Source organism: Rattus norvegicus, chromosome 2 (genome assembly GCF_036323735.1).
Source record: "Rattus norvegicus strain BN/NHsdMcwi chromosome 2, GRCr8, whole genome shotgun sequence".
NCBI classification, from domain to species: domain Eukaryota; kingdom Metazoa; phylum Chordata; class Mammalia; order Rodentia; family Muridae; genus Rattus; species Rattus norvegicus.
Genome location: NC_086020.1, coordinates 151153364 through 151178180, shown reverse-complemented (window position 1 = coordinate 151178180; position 24817 = coordinate 151153364). Strand labels below are relative to the sequence as shown.

Below are 24817 nucleotides of genomic sequence, written 5' to 3'. Positions count from 1 at the left end.
ACTGAAGAAGTCAAAAATAAAAGGGACCATTTCATATCGCGTAGAGATCCTAGAGAGGGAAACAGCAAGAGAAGTGATAAGAAGCATAAAAATTATGTTCCTCTATTATTTACAGAAATAAAAAATAGTACAAATATGTGTACATAATTATAGACACACATACACACACACAAACACATGCACACGCAAACACACTCACATGTGTGCTATGACACTTTGACTAAAAATGTCCCCACAAAAGCTCATAGACTGTCTACAATGGCACCAAAACTTGGCATAAAAAAATAAACATTCAGTTTTATTTTTTCTGTTGCTTTGGTACTGTTAATGAGACTCTCAAAACAATGTAGGCCATTGCCCTCGGATGTTTTCTAGAGTGTTAAAGACTTTACCTATTGCTGGAGACACAATGCACCTCAGATATAGAACTCGGATTATCCAACATGGATTTGACCTGAACACCACCTTCATCATTATGATATTTTATAATCCTGGAAGTTTTTATACATGCTTGTAATGAAAGCAACCAATAGGTTTACAAAATTGTAAGTGAATTTTGGTCTGAAATATTATGTTGAATTATGCGTATGTCTACAAAATTCTCTGATTCTGTCTATGACCCAGTGCTGAGGAACCTCGTCAGCATAGGGAGGGTCCTTAGTGGGAATGGTAACAGTGCTGATTCAGGAATCACTTGGGGCCAGAAGTAGATGCAAGCTACTATTTCAGGGATTCTGTTTATTGAAGATTCTCATCATTTTTTATTTTCTTCTCCTTTCTCACCATTCCTTAAGCTTCTCAATAATCATTCTTTCTTCTCCCCTTTCATGCTCTTAAATTTTCCCAACTAGAGAGCTGTAACCCTGTCTTTTATTGAGCAAACGTACATCATCAAGGCTTTGCTCACTGTTAATAATCATCAAAACTCCTCAAATTTACATAAATTCTTTTAATCTCAGATCAAGAGTCCCAAACCCTGTGTCCTTAGAGCAGAAAATAATCAGCAAACAGGAGAATATTTCCTTATAGGTTTGCACAGTCCGTTCTTCATAGGTCGCTGGGTACAGCTCTTACAGTTTCCTGGTACAGCAGACAGCATTGGTAGTAACTATTTTCACTGGAAGAATAGAAAAGTGACAAACTACTAAAATTAAAATAATCGCTTACAAAGTTTTAACTATCATGTTGACCTCTTAGTCTTAAGGCACAGGTCATATTTTACATTCGTGAATTTCCAATTTATTTTTAAGAGTAAGTTATTACTTCCATATTGAACAACATCTGTTTCTGCAACCAGCAAATACTACTCAAGTGATTCCAAATGCTGATGGGCTGAGGTGCATTTCTCCTACCTCCCCAATGCTTTATATACTCAAGTGAAAGACACATACAAACAGTCTTTGTTTTTATATGCCTTTTTCATCTCAATGGCGAGACCACTTCCTAACCTACAAGTGCCTAAACTGTCCCCCTCTGATATTCCCACATTATTACTTGCTGAAGTCTATATTCCTCTTTGTTGCCCTGGACCCCATTGGGCAGCCGTCCAGGGCCGGCTTTTACACTGGCTTGTCCGTGTCAGCTGCTTCTCTGTCCTGAACCACTCTCCTTTGTTTTTGTCCTGGTGAATCTCCATGCCTCCTTCCTCCCTGGTCCTTTTATCAAGCATTCTAAAACTGCTGCCTCTGTCTGCACCGCCTAGACACTCGTTATCAAAATCTTTATTAACTCATCAGAACCATCTGAGACAGGTCCCTCATTCAGAATTTCAGGACACTACAATAAGCATGAGAATAAACCTGCCTCAATAACAATTTGCATATGGTTTGTCTGAGAACATTTTCCCCAAAATCAGAAAGGTAAACATGTTAAAATAATAGGAGCATAGAAAACATCAAGTAGAGACAGAATAATCAAAGAATAACTGAAGAGAGAATTAAAAAAACAATACTTTATGAAGGAAAATGACCAAGTCACTTATAAAGCTGACTTCATTCGAGCAACACCTGACATTTCAATTCACATTCTAAAATACATTTGGGCCTGGATCAACCTCCTCCATGTTATCAAAGAATACAGATGCTTCCTAGACTTTATTACTCAGCCAAAGTATCATTCATATCAGCCAAAAAGGAGAAACATTACACAGCGTAGTAACCAGTAAGCCATTTCTCATCAACAATCTTGTTCTACAAAAGGAAAACAGCAGTCGGAAGATAAGGTATATATTGAAGAGAACAAAAATGATAAAAACCCTGTAGTCATTCATCAAAAAAGGGGGGAAAGTATATGGCAACAAAATTACAAGGACCTTTATATACTGCTCATTAATAACTCTAAGCATTAACTCTCTCAAACCAATAATATAGACACTACCAGTTTGGATTAAAAAAAGTTTCCATCACGTTTTCCCACATCGAAAAAATACACTTGTTTTCGATACAATTGCATACACTTGTTACAATGCAATAGCCTACATTTCTTTGTGTACGATTCAGGTACCATTAATTTTTACATGTTCCTTGTTGTAGAAGTTGTTCAGTTAAAGTTTTGGCAGTCATGTTGGAGAGGCTTTATGGGTGAGTTCAAGGGCTCATGTTAGAAGACTGCAAGGAAAGTGGGAAAAAATCAATTCTATAATATTTTTTGTCCTAATAAAATCAAAAGTTTTATACAATTTATTCAGCTTTAAATGATAGAATCAAAAGGGTATTATATGGCAATCTAGGTTTTTCATTTTATAAATCTTACTGATTCATGAGCATGGGGAAATATTTCCATTATCTGATATCTCTTCAATTTATAAGATATTTTTGTTGTTGTTTTTGGTTTTATACTTTGTTTTTTTTCTGTTCTTTTTTTTGTTTGTTTTTTTATTAAAATAGAAATTTACTTAGAATTTCTACCAGACACTTAATATTTTGAAGTTAACTGTGATGATGGGGTTTCATTGATTTACATTACAGCAAGTTTGTGATTTTTTTTAAGAAGAAATAGTCACTTTGTGGGTAAATTATTTATGTTGTTACATGTCGAGTTTATAAGATATATGAATATTTTTATGGAATATTTAGGCACATTATGTTTACTATCATCTGATCTTCATAAGAGAACTTTGACTACTTCAATACTAATGTGTGTCCCCCTGACATCATTCAGGTGTAATATTTTCCTATTTGTTTACAAATGCTGTAGGAAAAAAGAGTCCATTGTGTATGACCTTAGATGTGCAGAGCAAGCCATTGGTTCCATAATAGTTGACAAGTACCTAGAGGATGGGCAGCAGACTCTGTAAGGAAACTCTAGGTGATAGAATGATTATCATCCTTGCCCAAATAAGACTGTCACTGCTAAATGTTCTTCACTTAACTCAGTATAGAAAGCATTCTCTTCTTACTTGAAATTTCAGCTATTAACATTTCAGACTACAATCAATTATGGCTAATTTCAGATGTGGAAAGAAGAAAAAAAAGTAGCCACAAATGAAGGAATTGCATATTTCTATTTCATTCATAATTTCCTAGGAAAATGAATTTATCTTGTAAAAGAGGAGTGAAAATATGTGACTTGGACAAGGCAAAGGACCTGAACATATGATCCTAAAGAGAATTAACAAGGTATAAAATGTTGATCTATAGCGGTACTTAGGAATATCATTTATTTCTGAGAAAACAAATGAAAGACCCAGAACTATGTTCAATGCTGTGGTAAAGAAATTACATTGAAGTCTAATCAAAGTGCAATTGTTTACAATTGAGGTGTAGTGCCCCTTATTGCACCTATTCTGATATCTGATACTGGTTCTTGGCATATTTCATAGGTGTTCAAGATGGGTACAACTATCAGTTTCTTCCCTAACATTTCATCCTGCATACTGCTTTATGTACCTTAGAACTGTGACGTAAAGAAAGAAGTTTCTAAGACATATCCACACAGAATCAGTTTATTGCTGAGACATCCCTGTAAGATTTATTTGGCAACAGGCACTCAAGCCCCCATATCTGACAGGAATCCAAGTACTATCTAAAACATCCATATTTTGGGAAAAGTCCCATGAAATACTTTAGCAAATGAAAGAATTTCTCTCAAAAGTATTAAAATCATGGCTGGTGCAAGAAATCTAGACAGATTTACGGAGCTCCTGATGTAATAAATCTTAATATATATCGCATAAATTTACTAAGTCACCAAGTTCTTTACAGCATTCTAAATATTACTCTTACATCCACCAATAGGTGGGGCCATCATCCATCATCAAAGAAGTTTCTTAGTACAAAAATGAAGAACATTACAGAAAACAAAAATGCACACACTGAAGAGAGAAGTGCATAGTGGAGTACCTAACACTTGTGAATATATGTACATTATAGCTAAACTCTCCATAGCTCAGGGAACATTGTAGAAAAGGGGTTACAAAGACTGGACAGGGCAGCATACTTGAAAGTCTGTTTTGAAATTGCCTTTCATAAAAAAGGGTGCAAAACCACAATGACAGCAGTACCAAGAAGTATTGAGACAATGGTCAAAATTTGATGTGTCAAAAATGATCGGCAGCTAATATGATTGCCAGAATAGTAATTTTTCCAGAAACGATCTGCATGTGGATTATCTAATACACACTGAACATCATGGAAAACATGTTCACACACACAAGAAAATGGACTCAACATGTATTCATATTTTCAAAGATACATATATACATAAATAAATATATAAAACAATATTGAAATAATTTAAATTTCAGGGACTGAAGGGAGAAAAGTCAGCCTACAGTGCTATAGTTGAACTTTCAATAAACATTTTAAAATAATAATAGTAATCAATGATAATATTATAAACATATAAGAATGGTGGTTCAGGAGGTATCTATAAAGAGTAATTATGGAAATTATCAATTACTTAATTGGAGGTTTCTTCTGAGACTTCCATATTTCTAATTTGTATTACAGACCATTTCATGATAGACAATTTTTGAATAAAAATATTCCATGATGAGGTCACAGATATAACAAATGTACTGTATACTTCTGTCCATTTCTGAGTGTATGTAATGCATATAGATATGTGTGTGTAGTGCATGTATGTGTGTGTATATGTATGCCTATATGTTTGTGTGTGTGTAAAACATATACAGAGCACATCACTAGTGATGAATTTACGGCTTTGAGCTTATTGAAATTTAAGAGCCTCCAGTATTTGCCTTTCTCTCTATCCTCCCTCTCTCTCTCTCTCTCTCTCTCTCTCTCTCTCTCTCTCTCTCTCTCTCTCTGTTCCCCTATCCCTCTCCCACTCCCACTCCCTCTCCTTCTCCGTTTCCCTCTCCCTCTCCGTCTTCCTCTTCCTCTCCCTCTCCCTCTCTCCCTCTTTTTCTCTTTCATCACAGGTCTTTTTGATCATTACTGAAAAACATGTCCGGAATATCTGGGCAAAAATTTCTTGTTAATTACTGTCTCCAATTCTGATTTCCATCCTTGTAGAAGCTTCTGGTCTAGAGATGCTGGTGCTACAATACCCAGTTTTGTTTGTTTTTTTACAGTATGTTTTGATGACCCAAATTCATGTCCCAAAGGCTGTATCTCAATTGCTAAGTCGCGTATTTTTTCAGGTCATTTTGTATATTCTAAAAACCATGATCCACCTCTAATTTCATCAAGTGTGGTGATTAATTTTTATTGTTACTAGAATTTTATTTAGAACTTTGTATCACACTGGATTCTAGTCATAACGCTGAGGGGTTTTTAATGTCATTAGCTTCTGGCAATACTTTGGTAACTGAGGTGGGAAAACTAGTACTAGAAATGGGCTGCAGACTGAAAAATGCTATATCCGAAAGATTATGGAGAATTATAATCAAGGCACATTGCAGTGTAAGAATAACACAATTTAATAACATTTATTATAATAGAAAACAATGTATAATATACAACATAAAATAACTTAAATGAGGGAAAACTATTTGTAACTAATATGGTGAAATAAAAGCAGAAGTAGGATCTTGAAATAATATCTTCTGCTACGATTTAGTAGGAGGTAGACAAGAACATGAAAATAGAATGATCTTAGAATGTCTTCCAGTCATCCTCTACCACTTATAGGTGGTAGTTGTTCTGTTCTTTCCTGCTAAATGAAACAAAAAATGTCATTGTTAGAAAAATATTCTCAGATGATAGATTCATGCAGTTCAGATAAATGCAAATCAAAACAACACTGAGATTCCACCTCACACTACTCAGAATGGCTAAGATAAAAATTTCAGGTGACAGCATATGCTGGACAGGATGTGGAGAAAGAGGAACGCCCCTCGAGTTTTGGTGGGATTGCAAACTGGTACAACCACTCTGGAAATCAGTCTGGAGGTTTCTCAAAAATTGGACATTCCACAACCTGAGGACCCAGCTATAGCTCTCCTGCGCATATACCCAAAAGATCTTCCAACATACAACAAAGATACATGCTCCACTATGTTCATAACAGCCATATTTATAATAGCCAGGAGAAGGAAAAAACCCAGATGCCATTGAAACAGTGGAATGGATTCAAAAACTGTGGTACATCTACACCATGGAGTACTACTACTTAGCTATCAAAAACTATGACTTCATGAAATTCCTAAGCAAATGGAATGAACTAGGAAATATCATACCAAGTGAGGTAAATGACTCACAGAAAAACACACTAGGTATTTTCTCATGGATAAGTGGATATTAGTCAAAAAGCTTGAATTACCCAAGATGCAATCCACTGACCACAGGAATCTTAAGTAGAAGAATGACCAATATATGTATGCTTCCACTCCTTCTTAACAGGGGTAAAAATATCCTTAAGAGGGGATATGGAAGCAAAGTTTTGAGCAGCAACTCAAGGAATGGTCATTCAGAGCCTGCCTCTCATGTGGCCCATTTATATACATCCACGAAAAGTAGATAATATTGTCACAGCTGAAAAAAATGCATGCAGAAAAGAACTGGATACAGATCTCTTCTGAGAGACATATCCAGAGCATGTCTAATACCGAGGTCAATGTTTGCAGTAAACCACTGAACTGAGAACAGGACCCCCTTGGGTAGAATTAGAGGGAGTATAAAAGAATTGAGAGAGCTTGCAACACCATAAAAACAACTTTGCCAACCAAGCATGCTTTCAGGGACTAAACAACCTCCGAAAGTCTATACATGGACTGACTCAGGGCTCCAACTGCATATGTAGCAGAGAAGAGCCTTATTGGGTCACCATTGGAAGGGAAGCGCTTGGTGCTGCCAAGGTTGGACCCCAATCCAGGGGAATATGGGGTTGACAGAAAGGGGGATGTGTAGGGGGAATACCTGTATGGGGGAGGGTTAGGGGAGGGCTTGGGGGATTATGGACAGGAAATAGGGAAGGGGAATAACATTTGTAATGTAAGTAAAGAAATATATCTAATAAAAATTTTAAAAAAGTTTGCAAGACGTCCCTTTGTGCACTTTAAGTAATGAATATTTTGAATTGTGATTTGGAATGTATCATTAAAAAATAGTATAAATTAAAAAAGAATATGAAGCACGATTAAAATAAAAGAGTAATATTTCAATATGTTTTCTTAAATCTATACAAAGAATTACTTGAGTTATCAATGGATATGAATTTGAGTGTCACTAACTAATGATCACGAGTGTTTTAGCCTCTATCATTCTTCACATATCTTTTTAAGTGGATCCTCTTCAATTTAATATTTATACCAATGCTAAAAATTTGGCAAGATTGTCTCTCATAGGAATTTAAAAAAAATTAGTACTTTTACAGTAGGATAGCTAAGCATGTTGACAGTGGTACAGGGCTTACACATGCAGAATGTTTTAATGGATACATGAATCAAATAATTGTTTCTACATGATCTCATCCAAAATAATATTTTCATATGAATGATATATCCTATGAATTAGGAAACATGGGGAAAAAGACAATATTGTTGCTTTCTTATGGTGGTAAATAGTTTATTATACTTAACTCTATGTATATAGATGCACATAATTATATGAGTATATAAATATATATAGCATATATTTAAGCATAATTTAATGAAATTTTTGTTTAAAACATTTCCCATATTCTAATATAATTTTGTGACCTCTTTGATCCTTTGAGAATTACAAATATATGAAATCACAGAATGATATTGTCCTTCCATTCCCTTGATGTCTAAATAAATCTTTTCATACCTGAAGGACCATTCCTATAGAGCAACATATGAAATATTTAAATTTTATCATTGCAACAGGTTTTTCTATTGTGTCCACCTATGATTTCATTCATAGTAGTTGATTTGCCAGAAGAATTAATGAAATCCGCAGATGTCTTTAATCCATCAGACCTTTTGTCCATGTGGATGCAATATTTATTATCATTTTCAAATATATGAATATAATTGTCAATCATAATTTGCACAAGAGATATCTGTAATACACAAGACAAATTCAAGAGTGTCATTTCACAGAGTTTACAAAATGGAAACTTAAAAATGAAATCCAAAATTATGAGAAAAATAACAGTTGCCACAAACGGATAGGAACCCATGAAATGAAGTTTCTGAAATGGGTGCTCTATGTTCTTGGCATTTTACTAAAACTTGTTAAAGTTTCATGTAGATTGCAAGGAATAGAAGGCTACTCCACCAAAGCAACATCTCAGAACTGACATGGTGCTAAATACTGTGAGTGAATCAAATTGATGACAGTGGTTTCTTGAGTTTTATGGAGGAGCGGTGTGTAAAGTATTCATAATAGTATAAAGTAATTCTCATTTCATTTATCAATCCTTTTATATCGCCATTGGTATCAACCTCCCTCCATAAATTTCAAAAATTACAATCAAATAAAGTCTAAAATTTAAAGTCAAAATTTAAAAAATCAAACTAAAATTTGAGAACATCTGTAAAAATGCACTGTGTGAGATGTGTTTTGCCATTAGGTGTTACACATTATACCCTTTTGGCCAAACAGGTTTACTTGCAAATGTGCATTGAAATAAGTCACTTGGTCTGGTTCAAGTCCTCTGGATTTTGCTACACCATCATTACTGGAACTCCCCAGAAATGCCTGTCCTTCTATAACCTGGTATCTTGTTGTTGCCTTTAATTGTTGTGATCTTTCAGCTTTGAATCTGCAGGAACTCCCTGCTTCATATGGTCCAGCAGCAAGATCTAGGCACCCCTACGTATATGTAGCAGATGTGCGGTTTGATCTCAGGTAGTTCCCTTAATTAGTGTGCAGGGATTGGCTGTCCCTCTCTTGTCTACCACTGGATTGGCTTCTTTTAGCTGGATTGCGTTGTCTGGCTTCAGTTGGCATAGATGCACTTATTCCTGTTGTGAATTGTTGTATGAGAGTGAGTTGGTGTCCATGGAAGTTCTACACTACAGAGTTAAAGGAGAATGGATGGAAGACGTGGTTGTGAAGATGGGCCTTGGATGAAAGGACTGCAATCAGGTTATAGAGTAAAGAAATTAGTGAAAAATATTAATGTGTATGGGTTTATATAAAATTAACAGCTACAGTAGATCTGGGGAACATGAAAGTGTACCTGAAATATGGCAGTGTTAAAATAATGGAAAGCATACAAGATAACACACAACATTTCTTGGACTACCATTCTAAGTGCAGCATATGGCTGTGTAAAACATTAATATCTAAAATCAATATCTAAGAAGAAAGAAGGAAAAACAAAAGAAAGAAATGATTCACTTACTTTATTCTATATCAACAATCTCCCTTCCCACACTTCCTGAAATAGATCAAAATATATTCCTCTCCACTCTAGAAGAATGCAATCCTAAGGTTTCCTTTTGCAGTTATGATCTTTATCAAGGGTTCCAAATTCCTGTATCACAATTAGAATTTTGTTTCCATAGGCAAAAATAAGATCCCTTTACCTTTCTTGAGACAACTTTCCCAAATAATGAATTGCTAGAAGTCCAACCCCATAGGACATGCGGAGCAAGGCGGATCGATAACCTTTTAGTATCTAGCTTATTCATGGGCGAGTCTTTTATTATCACTAATAGACAAATGAGATATTTCAGTAGTATAAAGTTTGGTTCTGGGATCTGTTGTAGAAGGCTAAACAACGAAAACGAGAATGTTATGTTGGATCAGCTTTGGAGTAATGTTAGTTACAAAATGAACTACAAAAAAAAAACACAAGGTAAACATTTTGTAGACCAACTCAAGTTTAATCAGAAATCAAAGATATAAGAATGTATAACTAGAGTATTACATAACATATTTTCTACAGCTGATTTTTCTGAATATAATCATGGGAAACTTTTTAAAAATATGTATGAATTTCTGTATACTAGAAGTAAGACTGCTACCTAGAGAAGCTAGAGAAATGTGTCAGGATCCCTGGTATTAAGAGAATGAATATTGTTGCAGACTATGTGTGTTCTACGTGTGAAAACATCCAGTAATATTTAACAGCAAAACATCTTTCCAGCCACCATGATACAAATTTAATGTGTAATGTAGTATGAATCGAGGTAACACCCTTCTGACACTCTAGAATATAAGGAGCAGAAAACACACTAGGGACCCTACACAATGCAGTTATGAAAGCTTCTTTTACAGTCAAGGGAGAGATGTAGAGGTCCTATGCAATGGGAGCTCAATGCTCCTCTTAAATAGGAAATCTTCCTATGGATCATCGCACAGGAGAATAATTCAAAGAAGTTAGTGATGTACCTGACTTAAACTTCTCTAGGTGGTTGTAGTTGAGAAAGAAGAACTCAGTTATAGCTTCATGTTCTAATCAATGACATACTTAACAAGTGAAATATTCACAATAGCATGGCAATAATGCTATGAAGCATGTATCCCACAGGTATTATACACACATACTTCTTTTAATGTGTCTCACACAGGAACTAAAACCATACTCTATGCTGATGTGCACACAATGTGTTACATAGGCTGTCTTCTAAACCATAAGAGTATTAAAGGAGAGGACTCCCAAGTGGGGTTACAGACATGATTCAACACTCTAGCTTGAGAAATGCACATTTTTAAAAACTGAAAATACAAGAATGAGCTATGTAAACCTCTTGGCATGGGACATCATTCCAGCTTATAATCCTGTAAACACAAGCCTATGAATCTTACAAAAGCACTGCTTCTATATATGTGCAGTTCCCCACATGCTTAACTGTATCATTACCTTTGAATAGCACTAATTTTTCCAGCCAGGGTTCGTTCATCTGGGATGGTGAGCCAATTTTCATATAAACTGGAAGTCAGGAGGCTTCCTTCTATATTTGAAATAAAGTCCTTTTTTAATGGAAATAAAAAAAGGAATGGTTAATGTACATTTGAGAAAGTAGTTGAAAAACTTTTTTGTTTAAAATTAGCAGCTTAGACCAGTGATTCTCAACTTGTGTGTCAAAATCCTTTTGGGGGTCATATATCTTCCATATCAGTAATTCTATCCATTTTTTATAATTAATATTATATCAAATTTTTAATTAGGAACAGCAACAAAATCATGTACTGGTTAGGAATAACCAACTCATGAGGAAAGTTGTTACTGTAGTAGTATTAGTATGGCTGAAAGTCACTGGTTGAGACCCTACTTCCAGAAAAATTTCCCAAACTTTCATCTCCCCACAATCTTGGCTCAAAAGTGGAACCTATATGCAGGATCTTGTGTTTTCCTACCTATGACTTGAAACAAAGAAGCAGAGTCCTAGTTGCTATAGCAATGAAACAAACCTATTTTCCTTTCAAATTGCCTCTCCTGACTTCTAGTCCACAGCACTACTTGCCATCATAGATCTACACTCTACTTCCCAATCCAAAGCTCTCTCTGCCTTGACAGAAATCAGCTCCCATGTGGTACATCCAGACAGCTGCCATCATAACTGCCCTCTGATAGGCTCCATCTAGCATCTGAATGTAATAGGGCAGGAGGAGCCACAGCCAATCATAATCTTATAATTAATCCATAATTAGTCTTATGGATTAATGAGGGACTTGTATGGAAGAAATGGGGGAAGGATTCAATGCCATGCCATGAATGAGACAGGAACTCCATAAGAAGAGATAAAGAACGGGAGAATCCCCGGTGTTCATGTAGCTGTAAATTGCTTTGAATTCACAAGGCTACATTCAGTCACTGATCTTAATTGTCTACCCAGGATGTGATCCCAAGTTTCTGACAATGAGAACCAGAGACACTTGGCAATCTCAAGGGCCAAGGAGCAATCATTTGGTACCTTTGCTTAATGTTATTAAGCATGGTTGATCCCAGAGCATTAACTTTTCTCTTGGTGTCTGGGCCATAGCTACACAGGGTTCTGAAATATGAACTCAGATCACGGCTAAAACAAAAATAAAAGAATGATATTTGCTCTAGTGTCACTGCAGCTCACTGGCAAGTTGAGAGCATAGACAAGTTAAGTGTTGCTTAGGCTAATACTTGACTATTTGACTGGGAAGTTGAATGTCAATATCTGGCAAAACTGAAATAGCTCGTTTATTTGTGATTGAGAAGCTTAAAAATTTCATGTATCTGCTGGACATAGAGCAATATCCAAAGTCTTATCCTTTTGTACGTCAGTGGTGGACTAACATTTTAAACTTTTATCTATGAGGGATATGTCTTGGTAATACTTAAGGCATGTATTTTGTAAAACACACTTTTATCACTACTATTACATGTTCAGCTAATACATCACATGGTATTGTCAGAGGTGAAATCAGTTTGGACATTTGTAACGCCAAACTAAACCCCCTTTGATATATGGGGAAGTTCACTCTCAGCAGAAGCTGGTCACCGCTGTCTTTGTGAAGATTCTATGGGTTTGTCAGCTTTTATCCTCCATGCCTCTTATCAGGAGGTCATGTGTCCATTGTTCCAGGAAACAGACATTGCCATGTAAACTCAAGGACAGAAAACATGTATGCATCTCTAGAGGGATGTTTAATGTTGGAGATGTAAGACCCTTCCCTACCTTTAAGACTGAAGCTACAACCAACACACATTCTTCATTCCACTTAATACATATTTCTGTGTCAATCTTGTCCCTCAGGGAACACTGTGAATTTTCAGATATAGTTTTGAATAAATGATCAGAACTTTGTCCTTTTTCTGCAATTATAGACATCATATCCTGTGTGGGGTAAGGATAAGTTTGTATTATTAGATATACACACATCTGAATCCAAATAAGTCATTTATTGTGAACCTCGGTTATGGCAGTTTTGGATACAGAGTTATAACTGAGACACTGAACCTTACCTTGTCTCCCAATTTGAAACATCATGGTGTAGACTCTGTTCCCCAAAGCATTTTGGTGAATGGTCCGCTATTACAGTTTGTTTCCTCCTATTAATATATTTCTCAAGCATGCCATCCTAAGTAACTATATGGATATTGTCCTTTAAGAGTTCAAATTACTATGTGACTTCCTGTCTCTCATGGCCCCTATTATGAATCCTACTTTTTGCATTTTTGCAAAAGATTTTTTTCACCATATTTCTGAGACTTTTATTTCCTTTTTCTGTGACTTCTTATTTTTCAACATGTCTCAAGTGCTGCCACATTTAAGAACCCAAGTATATGTCTACCGTTCTTCCATAATTTTACTATGCAAAAATGACTATCCTGTAGAGATTTGTTCCATATATTCTCTATTTTCAATTGATTACATGACCAAAAATATGGTTACTAGATAATTCTGCTCTAAAATACTTAAGAAATGGGCAGTGATCCTCATGTGTGTGACAAGATAAATATGTTCACCTGAAGAATAATTTCCAAGCACAATTATATTGCTAAAGTAGATGCTGGACTATAAATATTTATTTCCTTAAGATGTTTACTATCTCATTTAAAATAGGTTGAGCCATGTTAGCTGACATTTATACATAGTCCACTAGGATAAAGGATGTTAATATGTAGCAAAACCAATGTGTATATGTAATTGCTTGACAATGTAAAGGTCTATTGATATTTTATTTAAAAAAGATTGAGTAATCCCAGAGGCGATGATATTAAGGGAGACTCCAGATTAAATTGGACTCATAAAGAGGCTGGATGACTTTACAGTTGGGTAATCTGAAGGACACTTCCATAAACACATATCCTTCAACAAGCTTTTATGTTTGTGCCTTTGATACAGTCAGTGTAAAATGGGAATTCTATATCTTTCAATTAAGTGATTCGAACTTCAGTGGAACTTATTTCTATTTTAAAATGATCTACCCTCATTGATAAGTTATCTAAACATTCCTCAGTTTGATCGAATAAATTACTTAGAACAAAGGCGTTGTAGAAACCCAAAATTATACTCACAATTATTGGGGTAGGCAGCTTATTCCCTTCAAAAATACTTGTAAGAGGTTGACCAAAGAAACTTTTCTTCGTAGATCGTAGTCGATTTGGAGACAGCACAGTTGGAATGGTATGTACATTGCGTTCATGTTTCTCTGAACCTAAGAAAGAAGGGAAATCATTGTAACCCCGTTTCATTTATAGCCCTCAATTCAGAAAGAGATACCTGTTAAAGTACTAGAAACATAGAAAACATCAAGTCGACAAAGAATATTCAAAGACTAATGGAATAAAGAAATAAAATACAATAATCTAAAAGGAAAAGACCAAGTCACACATAAAGCTGACTGCATATGACTAACACCTGAATTTTCAATGGACATTTTAAAATATAGATGAGCCTGGCTCAACATTCAACATGTTGTCAAAGAATACAGATACTATCCTAGGCTTTATTACTGAGTAAACGTGACATTCCTATCAACACAAGAGGAGAAACTTTACATAGTATAACCACCAGTAAACCACTTCTCTTCAGCAGTCTTGGTCTACAAAAGGGAAACAGCAGTCTGAATTTATGGTCTATGTACTCAAGAAGAGAGAAATGATAAATAAAACTGTAGTCTTCAACAAAAGAGGGGAAAAAGTATACAGCAACAAGAAAATAACAAAGACCCATGAATAAAGGAAAGCATACACTGTCTCACAGCAGTAATATACAGACTATCAGTTCACATAAGAAAACTGGTTCCACTCCTCCATTGTTGGTGGGATTGCAGACTGGTAAAACCATTCTGGAAATCAGTCTGGAGGTTCCTCAGAAAATTGGACATTGAACTGCCTGATGATCCAGCTATACCTCTCTTGGGCATATACCCAAAAGATGCCTCAACATATAAAAGAGACACGTGCTCCACTATGTTAATCGCAGCCTTATTTATAATAGCCAGAAGCTGGAAAGAACCCAGATGCCCTTCAACAGAGGAATGGATACAGAAAATGTGGTACATCTACACAATGGAATATTACTCAGCTATCAAAAACAACGAGTTTATGAAATTCGTAGGCAAATGGTTGGAACTGGAAAATATCATCCTGAGTGAGCTAACCCAATCACAGAAAGACATACATGGTATGCACTCATTGATAAGTGGCTATTAGCCCAAATGCTTGAATTACCCTAGATCCCTAGAACAAACGAAACTCAAGACGGATGATCAAAAAGTGAATGCTTCACTCCTTCTTTAAATGAGGAAAAAGAATACCCTTGGCAGGGAAGGGAGAGGCAAAGATTAAAACAGAGACTGAAGGAACACCCATTCAGAGCCTGCCCCACATGTGGCCCATACATATACAGCCACCCAATTAGACAAGATGGATGAAGCAAAGAAGTGCAGACCGACAGGAGCCGGATGTAGATCGCTCCTGAGAGACACAGCCAGAATACAGCAAATATAGAGGCGAATGCCAGCAGCAAACCACTGAACTGAGAATAGGTCCCCTATTGAAGGAATCAGAGAAAGAACTGGAAGAGCTTGAAGGGGCTCGAGACCCCAAAAGTACAACAATGCCAAGCAACCAGAGCTTCCAGGGACTAAGCCACTACCTAAATACTATACATGGACTGACCCTGGACTCTGACCCCATAGGTAGCAATGAATATCCTAGTAAGAGCACCAGTGGAAGGGGAAGCCCTGGGTCCTGCTAAGACTGAACCCACAGTGAACTAGTCTATGGGGGGAGGGCGGCAATGGGGGGAGGGTTGGGAGGGGAACACCCATAAGGAAGGGGAGGGGGGAGGGGGATGTTTGCCCGGAAACCGGGAAAGGGAATAACACTCGAAATGTATATAAGAAATACTCAAGTTAATAAAAAAAAAAAAAAAAAAAGAAAAAAAAAAAAAAAGAAAACTGGTTCCATCTTTAGCCTTTATCCAAAAAACACACTTCTATTGGATACAGTTGCATACACTTTTTAGGGTGCAATTGCCTATATTTCGCTCTGTAGGTTCCGGGTCCCATTCACATCTTCATGTTCATTGGTGTTGTCCTTGTTCAGTTAATGTTTTGGAAGCCATTTGGGGAGATTTTATGCATGAGGTCAAGGGAACATGGCAGAAGACTGGGAGGAAAGTGATAAAATATTCCCGTTCTGTAATATTGTTTCTCCTACTAACATCAAACTCTTATAAATTTTATCAGACTTTAAAAGGATAGAAGCAAAATGCTCTTATAAGATAGTCTAGGTATTTCACTTTATTTATCTTACTGATTCATGAGCATGGGGAAATCTTTCCATTATATGACAACTCTTCAATTTATAAGATTTTTTGTTGATTTGGGTTGTATTTTTTGTTCTGTAGTTTTTTGTGTTTCTAATCATATGAGTCTTTATCTCCTTGCTCAGAATTTCCTCAAGTAACTTAATACTTTGTAAATTTACTGTGGGAGATGGTGTTTCATTGATTTAGGTGTCAGAAAATTTGTGATTTTTATAAAGAAGGAAACTCACCTTGTGTGTTAATTTCCAGTGTAACTACTGGTTGAAAGAGTTTACAAGGTATTTGGGTATTCTTATGGAATATTACTATCTTATGTTTACTAACATATAATCTTCAAAAGAGATACTTTGATTTCTTCATTTCTTCTGTGTGTCCCCTTGGCCTCCCTCGATTGTAGTATTTATCTGCTTGTTTCCAAATGTATGAAACAGAGGACATTGAGTTTGCTCAAAGATGAGCACAACAAACCACTGGTTGTGTAATAGTTGATAAGCTACTAGATGGGGGGGCAGCACACACTGTAAGGAAATTCTGGGTGATAGGCTCATTGTCCTTGGAGAAAGAAGGCTGTCACTGCTGAATGTTCTTCACTTAACTCAGTATGAAAAGCATTTCCTTATTGCTTGAAACTTCAACTTTTAACATTTCAGAATATAATCAATTAAGGCTATCTGCAGGTGTGGAATAAAGAAAACTAAAGTAATCAAAAATCAAGGAACTTTATATTTATATTTCATATATTTTGTATTGTACTAGGAAAATGAAATTATCTTGTTGTAGATGAGTGAAAATGTGTGACCTGGACAAGTCAAAGGACCTGCAGGGATGATCCTAAAGAGAAATAACAACGTATACAATGTTGACCTATAAAAAGGTAGTAAGGAATAATACTTTTTTCTGAGAAACCAAACGAAAGACCAAGAACTATGTTCAATTTTGTAGTAAAGAAAATACATTAAAGTCCAATCAAAGAACAGTTATTTTGAACTGAGCTATTAGTGTCACTTATTGCACCTATTCTGATATCTTGCCACATGTTTACTTCATACTTTATCTGGGTTACAGATGGGTGCAACTATCAATTGCTTCCCTAACATGCCCAACTGCATACTGTTTCTTTTACCTTCCAACTTTGATTTAAATCTAGAGTTTTCTAAGACACATCAAGCTAGAATGACTTCTGAGACATCCCTGTAAGATTTATTTGGCAACTGGCACTCAAACCCCCAACCTCGACAGAAATATAATTGCTAACTAAAGCCTCAGTATTTGGTGGAAAGTCACATTAAATATTTTAACAATTGGAAAACTTTCCCTCAAAATAGTTGAAACCATGGCTGGTGTTAGATATACAGTTAGATTTGTGTAGCTAGTCTCTTTATGAACGTTAAATTTTATCACATTAATTCACTAATTCTGCCACGTTCTTTACAGTTTTCTAAATAGTAATCTTATCTCCTCAAATAAGTGGGGCCTTCATCCCTCATCAAAGAAGCCTCTCTGTACAGAAGATGGAAATCTAGACACAATGAAGAGATAAGTGCTTTGTGGAAAACCCACCACCAATATATGCTTTAGAGCTCAGGGAACATTGTAGAAGGGAGGTTACAAATACTGTAAGAGACAGCCTTCTTTAAAGCCTGATTTGACATAGCACCTCATAAAAATAGGTGCAAAATCACAATAGTAACAATATCAATGGAATATTAAGGCAATGGTCAAATTTTGATATTTAAAAAGTTATAGGCAGCTAATGATGACTGACAGAATATTAATTTTCCAGAAATGGCCTTTATATGTATTGTCTAATACACATTGTATAACATGGAATCCATATTCACAAAACAGAACAAAATGGACTCAAGTTTTATTCATATCTTTAAAGATGCAAATATATATAAAATAATATTGAAAGTGCAGTGACTATGATGGACTTGAGGGAGCAAAGTCAGGCTACTGTGCTATAATCCAATTTTCAATAAAAATTTAAAATAATAATAGCAATAAGATAAAAATGTTTGAACTTATATTTATGGGAGTTCAGGAAGGACCAAGAAAGAGTAAATATGGAAATTTTCAATTACTTTACTGAAGATTTTCTTTAAGATTTTCACATATCAAGTTTGTATTAAAGACCCTTTTGTGATAGACAAACCACGAATAAAAAATATTTTATGTTGAGGTCTCATGTTAGGAAGAGAGATACAACAAATATGCTGGATGTTTCTGTGCATTTCTGCGTGTATGCAATACATGTAGTTTTGTGTGTGTGTTGGTGTGTGTGTTTGTGTTTGTGTGTTTGTGTGTGTGTTCCTATGTGTTTGTGAGTATATAAAATACATGCAGAAATCATCACTGTTGATATATTTAGAGTTTAGGGCTTATTTACTTTTGAGATGATTCTCCATTTTTGGTCTTTGGAGGGGAGCATTGACAAAGGGTCTCTCTTGATCATTAATGTACAACATGACAGGAATATCTGTCCAAAAAGCTTCAGTTAATTACTGTGTCCAACAGCCATCTGCTTTCAGGAAGAAGCTTTTTGTCTAAAGATGCTTGTGCTACAATAACCACTTTTGTTTTGTTTTTCAATGTAAATTTTGACGACCCAAATTCATGACACAAAGACCATATCTCAATTACTGTAGACACTGGACTACCTTTTCAGGTCCTTTTGTATATTGTAAAAACCATGATCAACTTCTAATTTCATCATATGTGATGATTAATTTTGATTGTTAATGGAATTTTATTTAGAACTTTCTATAGCACGGGGTTGTAGGAAAAACTTGGAGGGATTATTAAATGTCATTAGCTTCTGGCAGTTCTTGGTGACTGAAGTGTGACAATTAGACTATAACTGTGCTGTAGAGGCAGAGTCGGGAAAATGCAATTTTCCAAAATGCAATTATTAATACAATCTAATAACCTTTGTTATAACAGCAAATGCTGTGTAATATACAGCATAAAATATGTATAATTAGTGAAAATTATTTGTGACTAATATGGTGAAATATAAAACTGAAGTAGGCTCTTATAACATTTCTTCTGTTCTGATTAATTGGGAGGTAAAATGGAACATTCAAATAGAATAACCTTAACTTTTTTAAGTCATCCTCTACCATTTATACATTTTTGTTGTTCTGTGTTGTCCTACTTAATGAAAAAAAATGACATTGCTACACAAACATTCTCAGATGATAGATTCACCTCACTTAAGATAAGAGTAATATTTTGATATACTTTCTTAACTCTATAGAAAGAACTACTTTAGTTAACAATGAATTTCAATTTGCATGGTATTACCTGTTAATCAGGTGTGTTCTAGCCTCGTAATCATACATCACATAGGTTTTGTAGTGGATCCTGTGCAATTTAATATTTATACAAACGCCAAGCTTTTGGCAAGATGTTTCTCTTTGGAAATTAAACAAATATAAGTATTTTTGCACTAGGATAACAAAGCCTGTTGACATGGGCACAGGGCTTAATCTTGCAGAACGCTTAAAGGATTTTAAATCAAATCATTGTTTCGAAAGTATCCTACCAAAAGTAATGATATCATATACAAGATATCTATAACTTAAGGACAATGGGAAGATGGGGGAATATAGCAGACAAAATTGTAGGATTCTCTCAATAAAGATGTGTCATTCATACTTGTATGTATCCAGATACATGTAAATATATGTGCATACACACACACATATATATATTCATATATATGTATAGATGAACCCATTTAATTCTAATTTAAATAAAGTATGCTCAACAATGTTTGCCCATACTCTATAATCATTATGAAACCCATTCTTTTGATGACTTAATAAATCTCTTACCTGTAGAACTTCCTTTCTGTAGAGCAGCATTTGAAATATTTACTTTTTCATCATTACTGCAGGTTTTCCCATTGTGTCCAGCTGTGACATTTTTCATAATAGGAGATTTGCCCTCAGAGAGGATTAAATCTTTATACATCTTTAAATCATCAGACTTTCTGTTAATATGTTTTGAAAATAGATTATCATTTCCAAATATTTCAAGATAGTGGTCTATCATGATTTTGATAACAGATATCTGTAACACAAAAAGACAGAAACAAGATTGTCTTTTTACATAGATTACAAAATTGAAATTTAAAAATGAAATCCAAAACTATGAGGAAAATTACACTTGCCACAAACAGATAGGAACCCATGAAATGAAGTCTCTGAAATGAAGACACTTATTTCTTTGCATTTTACTAAAATTTGTTAAAATGTCATACATATTTCAAATTATAGAAGAACTACTAAATCGAAGCAACTTTTAAGACCTGAAATGCTGTCAAAAACTGTGAGTGAATCAAATTAAGGACTGTTTGTTATTTGTGTGTGTGTGTGTGGGTGGGGATTAGGTAGTTTTATTGAGATGTTTTGAATGGGATGCCCCTCTAGTTCTATGCATTACAATACCCTCTTTTTGACACCTTCCTGGTGTCTTGGTCTTCCTGGTGGAAGGATGCCATTGTTTAGAATTTGTAGTTACAAAAGCTGGTGCCCATTTTCAATGTATATTCTCTGTTTCATGTTTATTTCCCATGATAAGAGCCATCAGGTCTCAACTTCCTGTTCCCTTGTCTTTCATTTCTGCTGCCATGCTGCTCCATCATGACACTGAGGGACTGTCCTCCCTCTACATCTTTAAGTGCCAAGTAAACAATTACTCCAATAATTTGCCTTTGTCATGCTGTTACATTTTTATTTGTCATTTTATTAATTTACATTTCAAATGTTATCTCCCCTCACAGTTTCCCCTCTGCAGTCTCTATCTCCAGCACCTGCTCCTCTGAGTGCTACCTCAAGTGCCCACCCATTCCTGCCTCAACCCCTAACTTTCCCCTACCCTGGGTCATCAAGACACCACAGGACTATGAGGCTCCCCTCCTAGTGATGCCCAGTAAGGCACTCCCCTGCTACATATCAAACTGGAGACATGGTTCCCCTATGTGAATTCTTTGGTTGGTGATTGAGCTCCTGGTGTTTTATTAAAGACAAAGAAAGGTGACTGAGAGGAGATGTGGATAAGAAGAGGGAGTCTTAACTAGAAAATTCCCCCATCAGATTGACCTATTGTATAAGGAAGTCTAAGGTATATTGTCCTGATTAACGTTGGAATTTGTAGGGCCCAGATCTCCAGGATGGTGCCACCCTTGAGTTATTAGCCAGAAAAACAAGATATGAGATACAAGGAAGGCGACAGAACTCCTACTAGGTTTCTGCTTCAGTTCTTGCCTCCTTGCTCCATTTTGGTCCCTGACATTTCTCAGGATTTAACTGGTAACTGTAAGTATACCATGGAGTTTAACCTGTCTTGCATAAGTTGCTTTTCATCAGTGTTTTGTCACAGTAGTAAATTATGACACTTCCTAAATTGAACAACATGGATAAGTTTCTTTTCTTCTCAGATGATGGCTTAGAATAAGTCAACTCTGCTCATATCATATGTTTCTTTCTATCCAGGATGAACATAAGTTTGTGTTTGAGTAGTGCTGAACACGATAGGAAAGAAACGTTTCTTTAAAAAAATCACAGTCAGGGGGCTGGAGAGATGGCTCAGCGGTTAAGAGCACCCGACTGCTCTTCCAGAGGTCATGAGTTCAATTCCCAGCAACCACATGGTGGCTCACAACCATCTGTAAAGAGATCCGATGCCCTCTTCTGGTGGATCTGAAGACAGCTACAGTGTACTTATATATAATAAATAAATAAATCTTAAAAAAAAAATCACAGTCAGAAAATTGTCTTATTTTATATGCAGATTGTACAAATAGTTTTGTCTCTTTGTTTTACATACTTAACCAAGCCAAAGAATATACTGGAAAGAATTTCCATAAAGGAAGAATAATTAATAGCTATTAAGAGTGAAAAAATATATTTGTTGCTTCATTTCGACTGAATATGCAGTTTGATGTAGTCTTGGATTTTAGGTTCCCAGTACCTTGGTAATTAGAAATCAACTAAAAATGGTATGTTTCTAGTCCAAGTCTAGGTGAGTCCTGGCCCAAAATCGTATTCAAGCTGTCCCTTGGGCTATCCTCCTCCATCATGATTAACATCACAATATCTTCCCTCTTGTGTACCTAATACCTGGAAGCTACTAGTTAAAATATAGGGACTGAACCACTACCCACACCTTATAAATGGACTCACCCAGGGCTCTAACTGCCTATGTAGCAGAGAATAGCCTTGTTGGGGGACCAGTGGAAGGGGAAGCCCTTCGTTTTGCCAAGGTTGGTTCCTCTACTGCCCTGTAATGTTGGGGTGGGGCGCTATAATGTAGGTGGATGGAGGGGGAATACCTGGATGGGGAGCTGTAAGGGAAGGGGGTTTATGGACAGGAAATGGGGAAGGAAGTAACATTTGAAATGTAAATAAAGAAATATTTCTAATTAGAACATGAGGAAAATTTCAAAAATACAAAGAAAAAAGATAGCATCTTCAATAAATGGTGCTGGTTTAACTGGCTCTCTGTACATAGAAATGTGAAAATAGACCCTTGAAGTGAAAAGAAATAAAATAAAATAAATTGTACCCTGCTTTCTGTCATTTTTTACATTTTCTTTGCCTTTTATCCTTTTCAAATTATATGTCCTATATTGATTCTCTGTAAATTTATAATCATGCTACCAAGTAACTCTTATTTCATTTATCAATCCTTCTATGTATCTCTTGGAAAAAATCTCCTCTCCCAAAATTTCAAAAAATAAATTAAATAAAATTTTAAATTTAAATTAAAAATAAAAAAGTCAAACTAAAATTTAGAACAGTTTTAAAAATGGACTGTGTGAGATGTTCTGTGCCATACTGGGTCACACATTATACACTTTTGTCCAAACATATTTGCTTGCAAATGTACATCAAAATAACTCTTTGGTCTGATTTTGCTACACGATGAATACTAGAGCCTCCCAAAGATGCACCTCCTTCTCTATCCTTGTACTTTGGTATAGCCTTTAATCATAGTGATCCTTCAGCTTTGAATCTGCCAGGTCTCCCCTTCATATGCTCCAGCTCAGGATCTAGGCCTCCTACATATATGTAGCAGATGGGCAGCTTGATCTTCAGGCAGGTCTCCTAACAATAGGTGTATGGGCTGGCTTTGACTCTATAATCTACTACTCGATTGTTTCCTTTTATTTTTTCTCCATCTTTATTAACTTGGGTATTTCTTATTTACATTTTGATTGTTATTCCCTTTCCTGGTCTCCTGGCTAACTTATCTCTAATTGCTCCCCCTCCCCATCTGTATGGGTATTCCCCTTCCCATCCTCCCAACATTACTGCCCTCCCCATAACAATCCCATTCACTGGGGGTTCAATCTTGGCAGGACCCAGGGCTTCCCCTTCCACTGGTGCTCTTTCTAGGCTATTCATTGCTACCTATGAGGTCAGAGTCCAGGGTCAGTCCATGTATAGACTTTGGATAGTGGCTTAGTCCCTAGAAACTTTGGTTTGTTTGCATTGTTGTTCATTTGGGGTCTCAAGTCCCTTCAAGCTCTTTCAGTCCTTTCTCTGAATCCTGGGCTGATTTGTATGAATTTCAGTGAGAGGAGATGCAGTTATTCCTGGTGTGAATTGATGTAGGGGAGTGTCCATGGAGGGTCTACACTACTGAGGTAAAAAAGAAAGGAGAGAAAAAACATGTTGTGAAGATGGGACTTTGAGGAAGAGACTGCAATCAGGAAAGAGAGTAAATAAATTAGTGAAAAATATTAATGTATATGTGTTTATGAGAAAATTAACAGCTATAGTAGTAAACCCGAGGAACATAAAAATTTACTTGAAATAGTCTAGTGCTAAAGTAATGGAAAATAAACAAAATAACATACAGGAATTATTCATCATTACATATGTATATCCTATACATGTATATACGCATACACATACACATACACACACATAAACATACACATACACCTACACACACATAAACATACACATACACATATACATATATAAATACATGTACATGTGCAAGTACAATTACATGGATACGTACACACACACCCACATATATTTAACGATGTAATGTTGTGAATATTTAATAATATAATCATCTCTCCACAATGAAACACAACTATCAACTTAGGGCTACAATGGAAAAAAAGCAAACAAAACCTATGTAATCAAGATTTTTTGTAAACTTCAATGTCTACTTCTTGGACTACTATTATACGTGCAGATTGCAGTTGGCTAA

At 35.7% G+C, this 24817-nt stretch overlaps 1 protein-coding gene across 1 annotated transcript in view; it reads right to left on the bottom strand.

The window, feature by feature from the left end:
- Tgap1l10 (GTPase activating protein testicular GAP1 like 10) overlaps positions 1-24817 on the bottom strand; it is a 94812-nt gene that overhangs the window by 41615 nt on the left and 28380 nt on the right. The window contains exons 18-23 of the mRNA XM_063282810.1: positions 20419-20656; positions 14320-14459; positions 12977-13135; positions 11185-11294; positions 9905-10091; positions 8250-8430 (exon numbers count right to left, since the gene is read on the bottom strand). Of these exons, the coding sequence (XP_063138880.1) occupies positions 8250-8430; positions 9905-10091; positions 11185-11294; positions 12977-13135; positions 14320-14459; positions 20419-20656 (1015 nt within the window). The remainder of the gene's footprint in view (positions 1-8249; positions 8431-9904; positions 10092-11184; positions 11295-12976; positions 13136-14319; positions 14460-20418; positions 20657-24817) is intronic.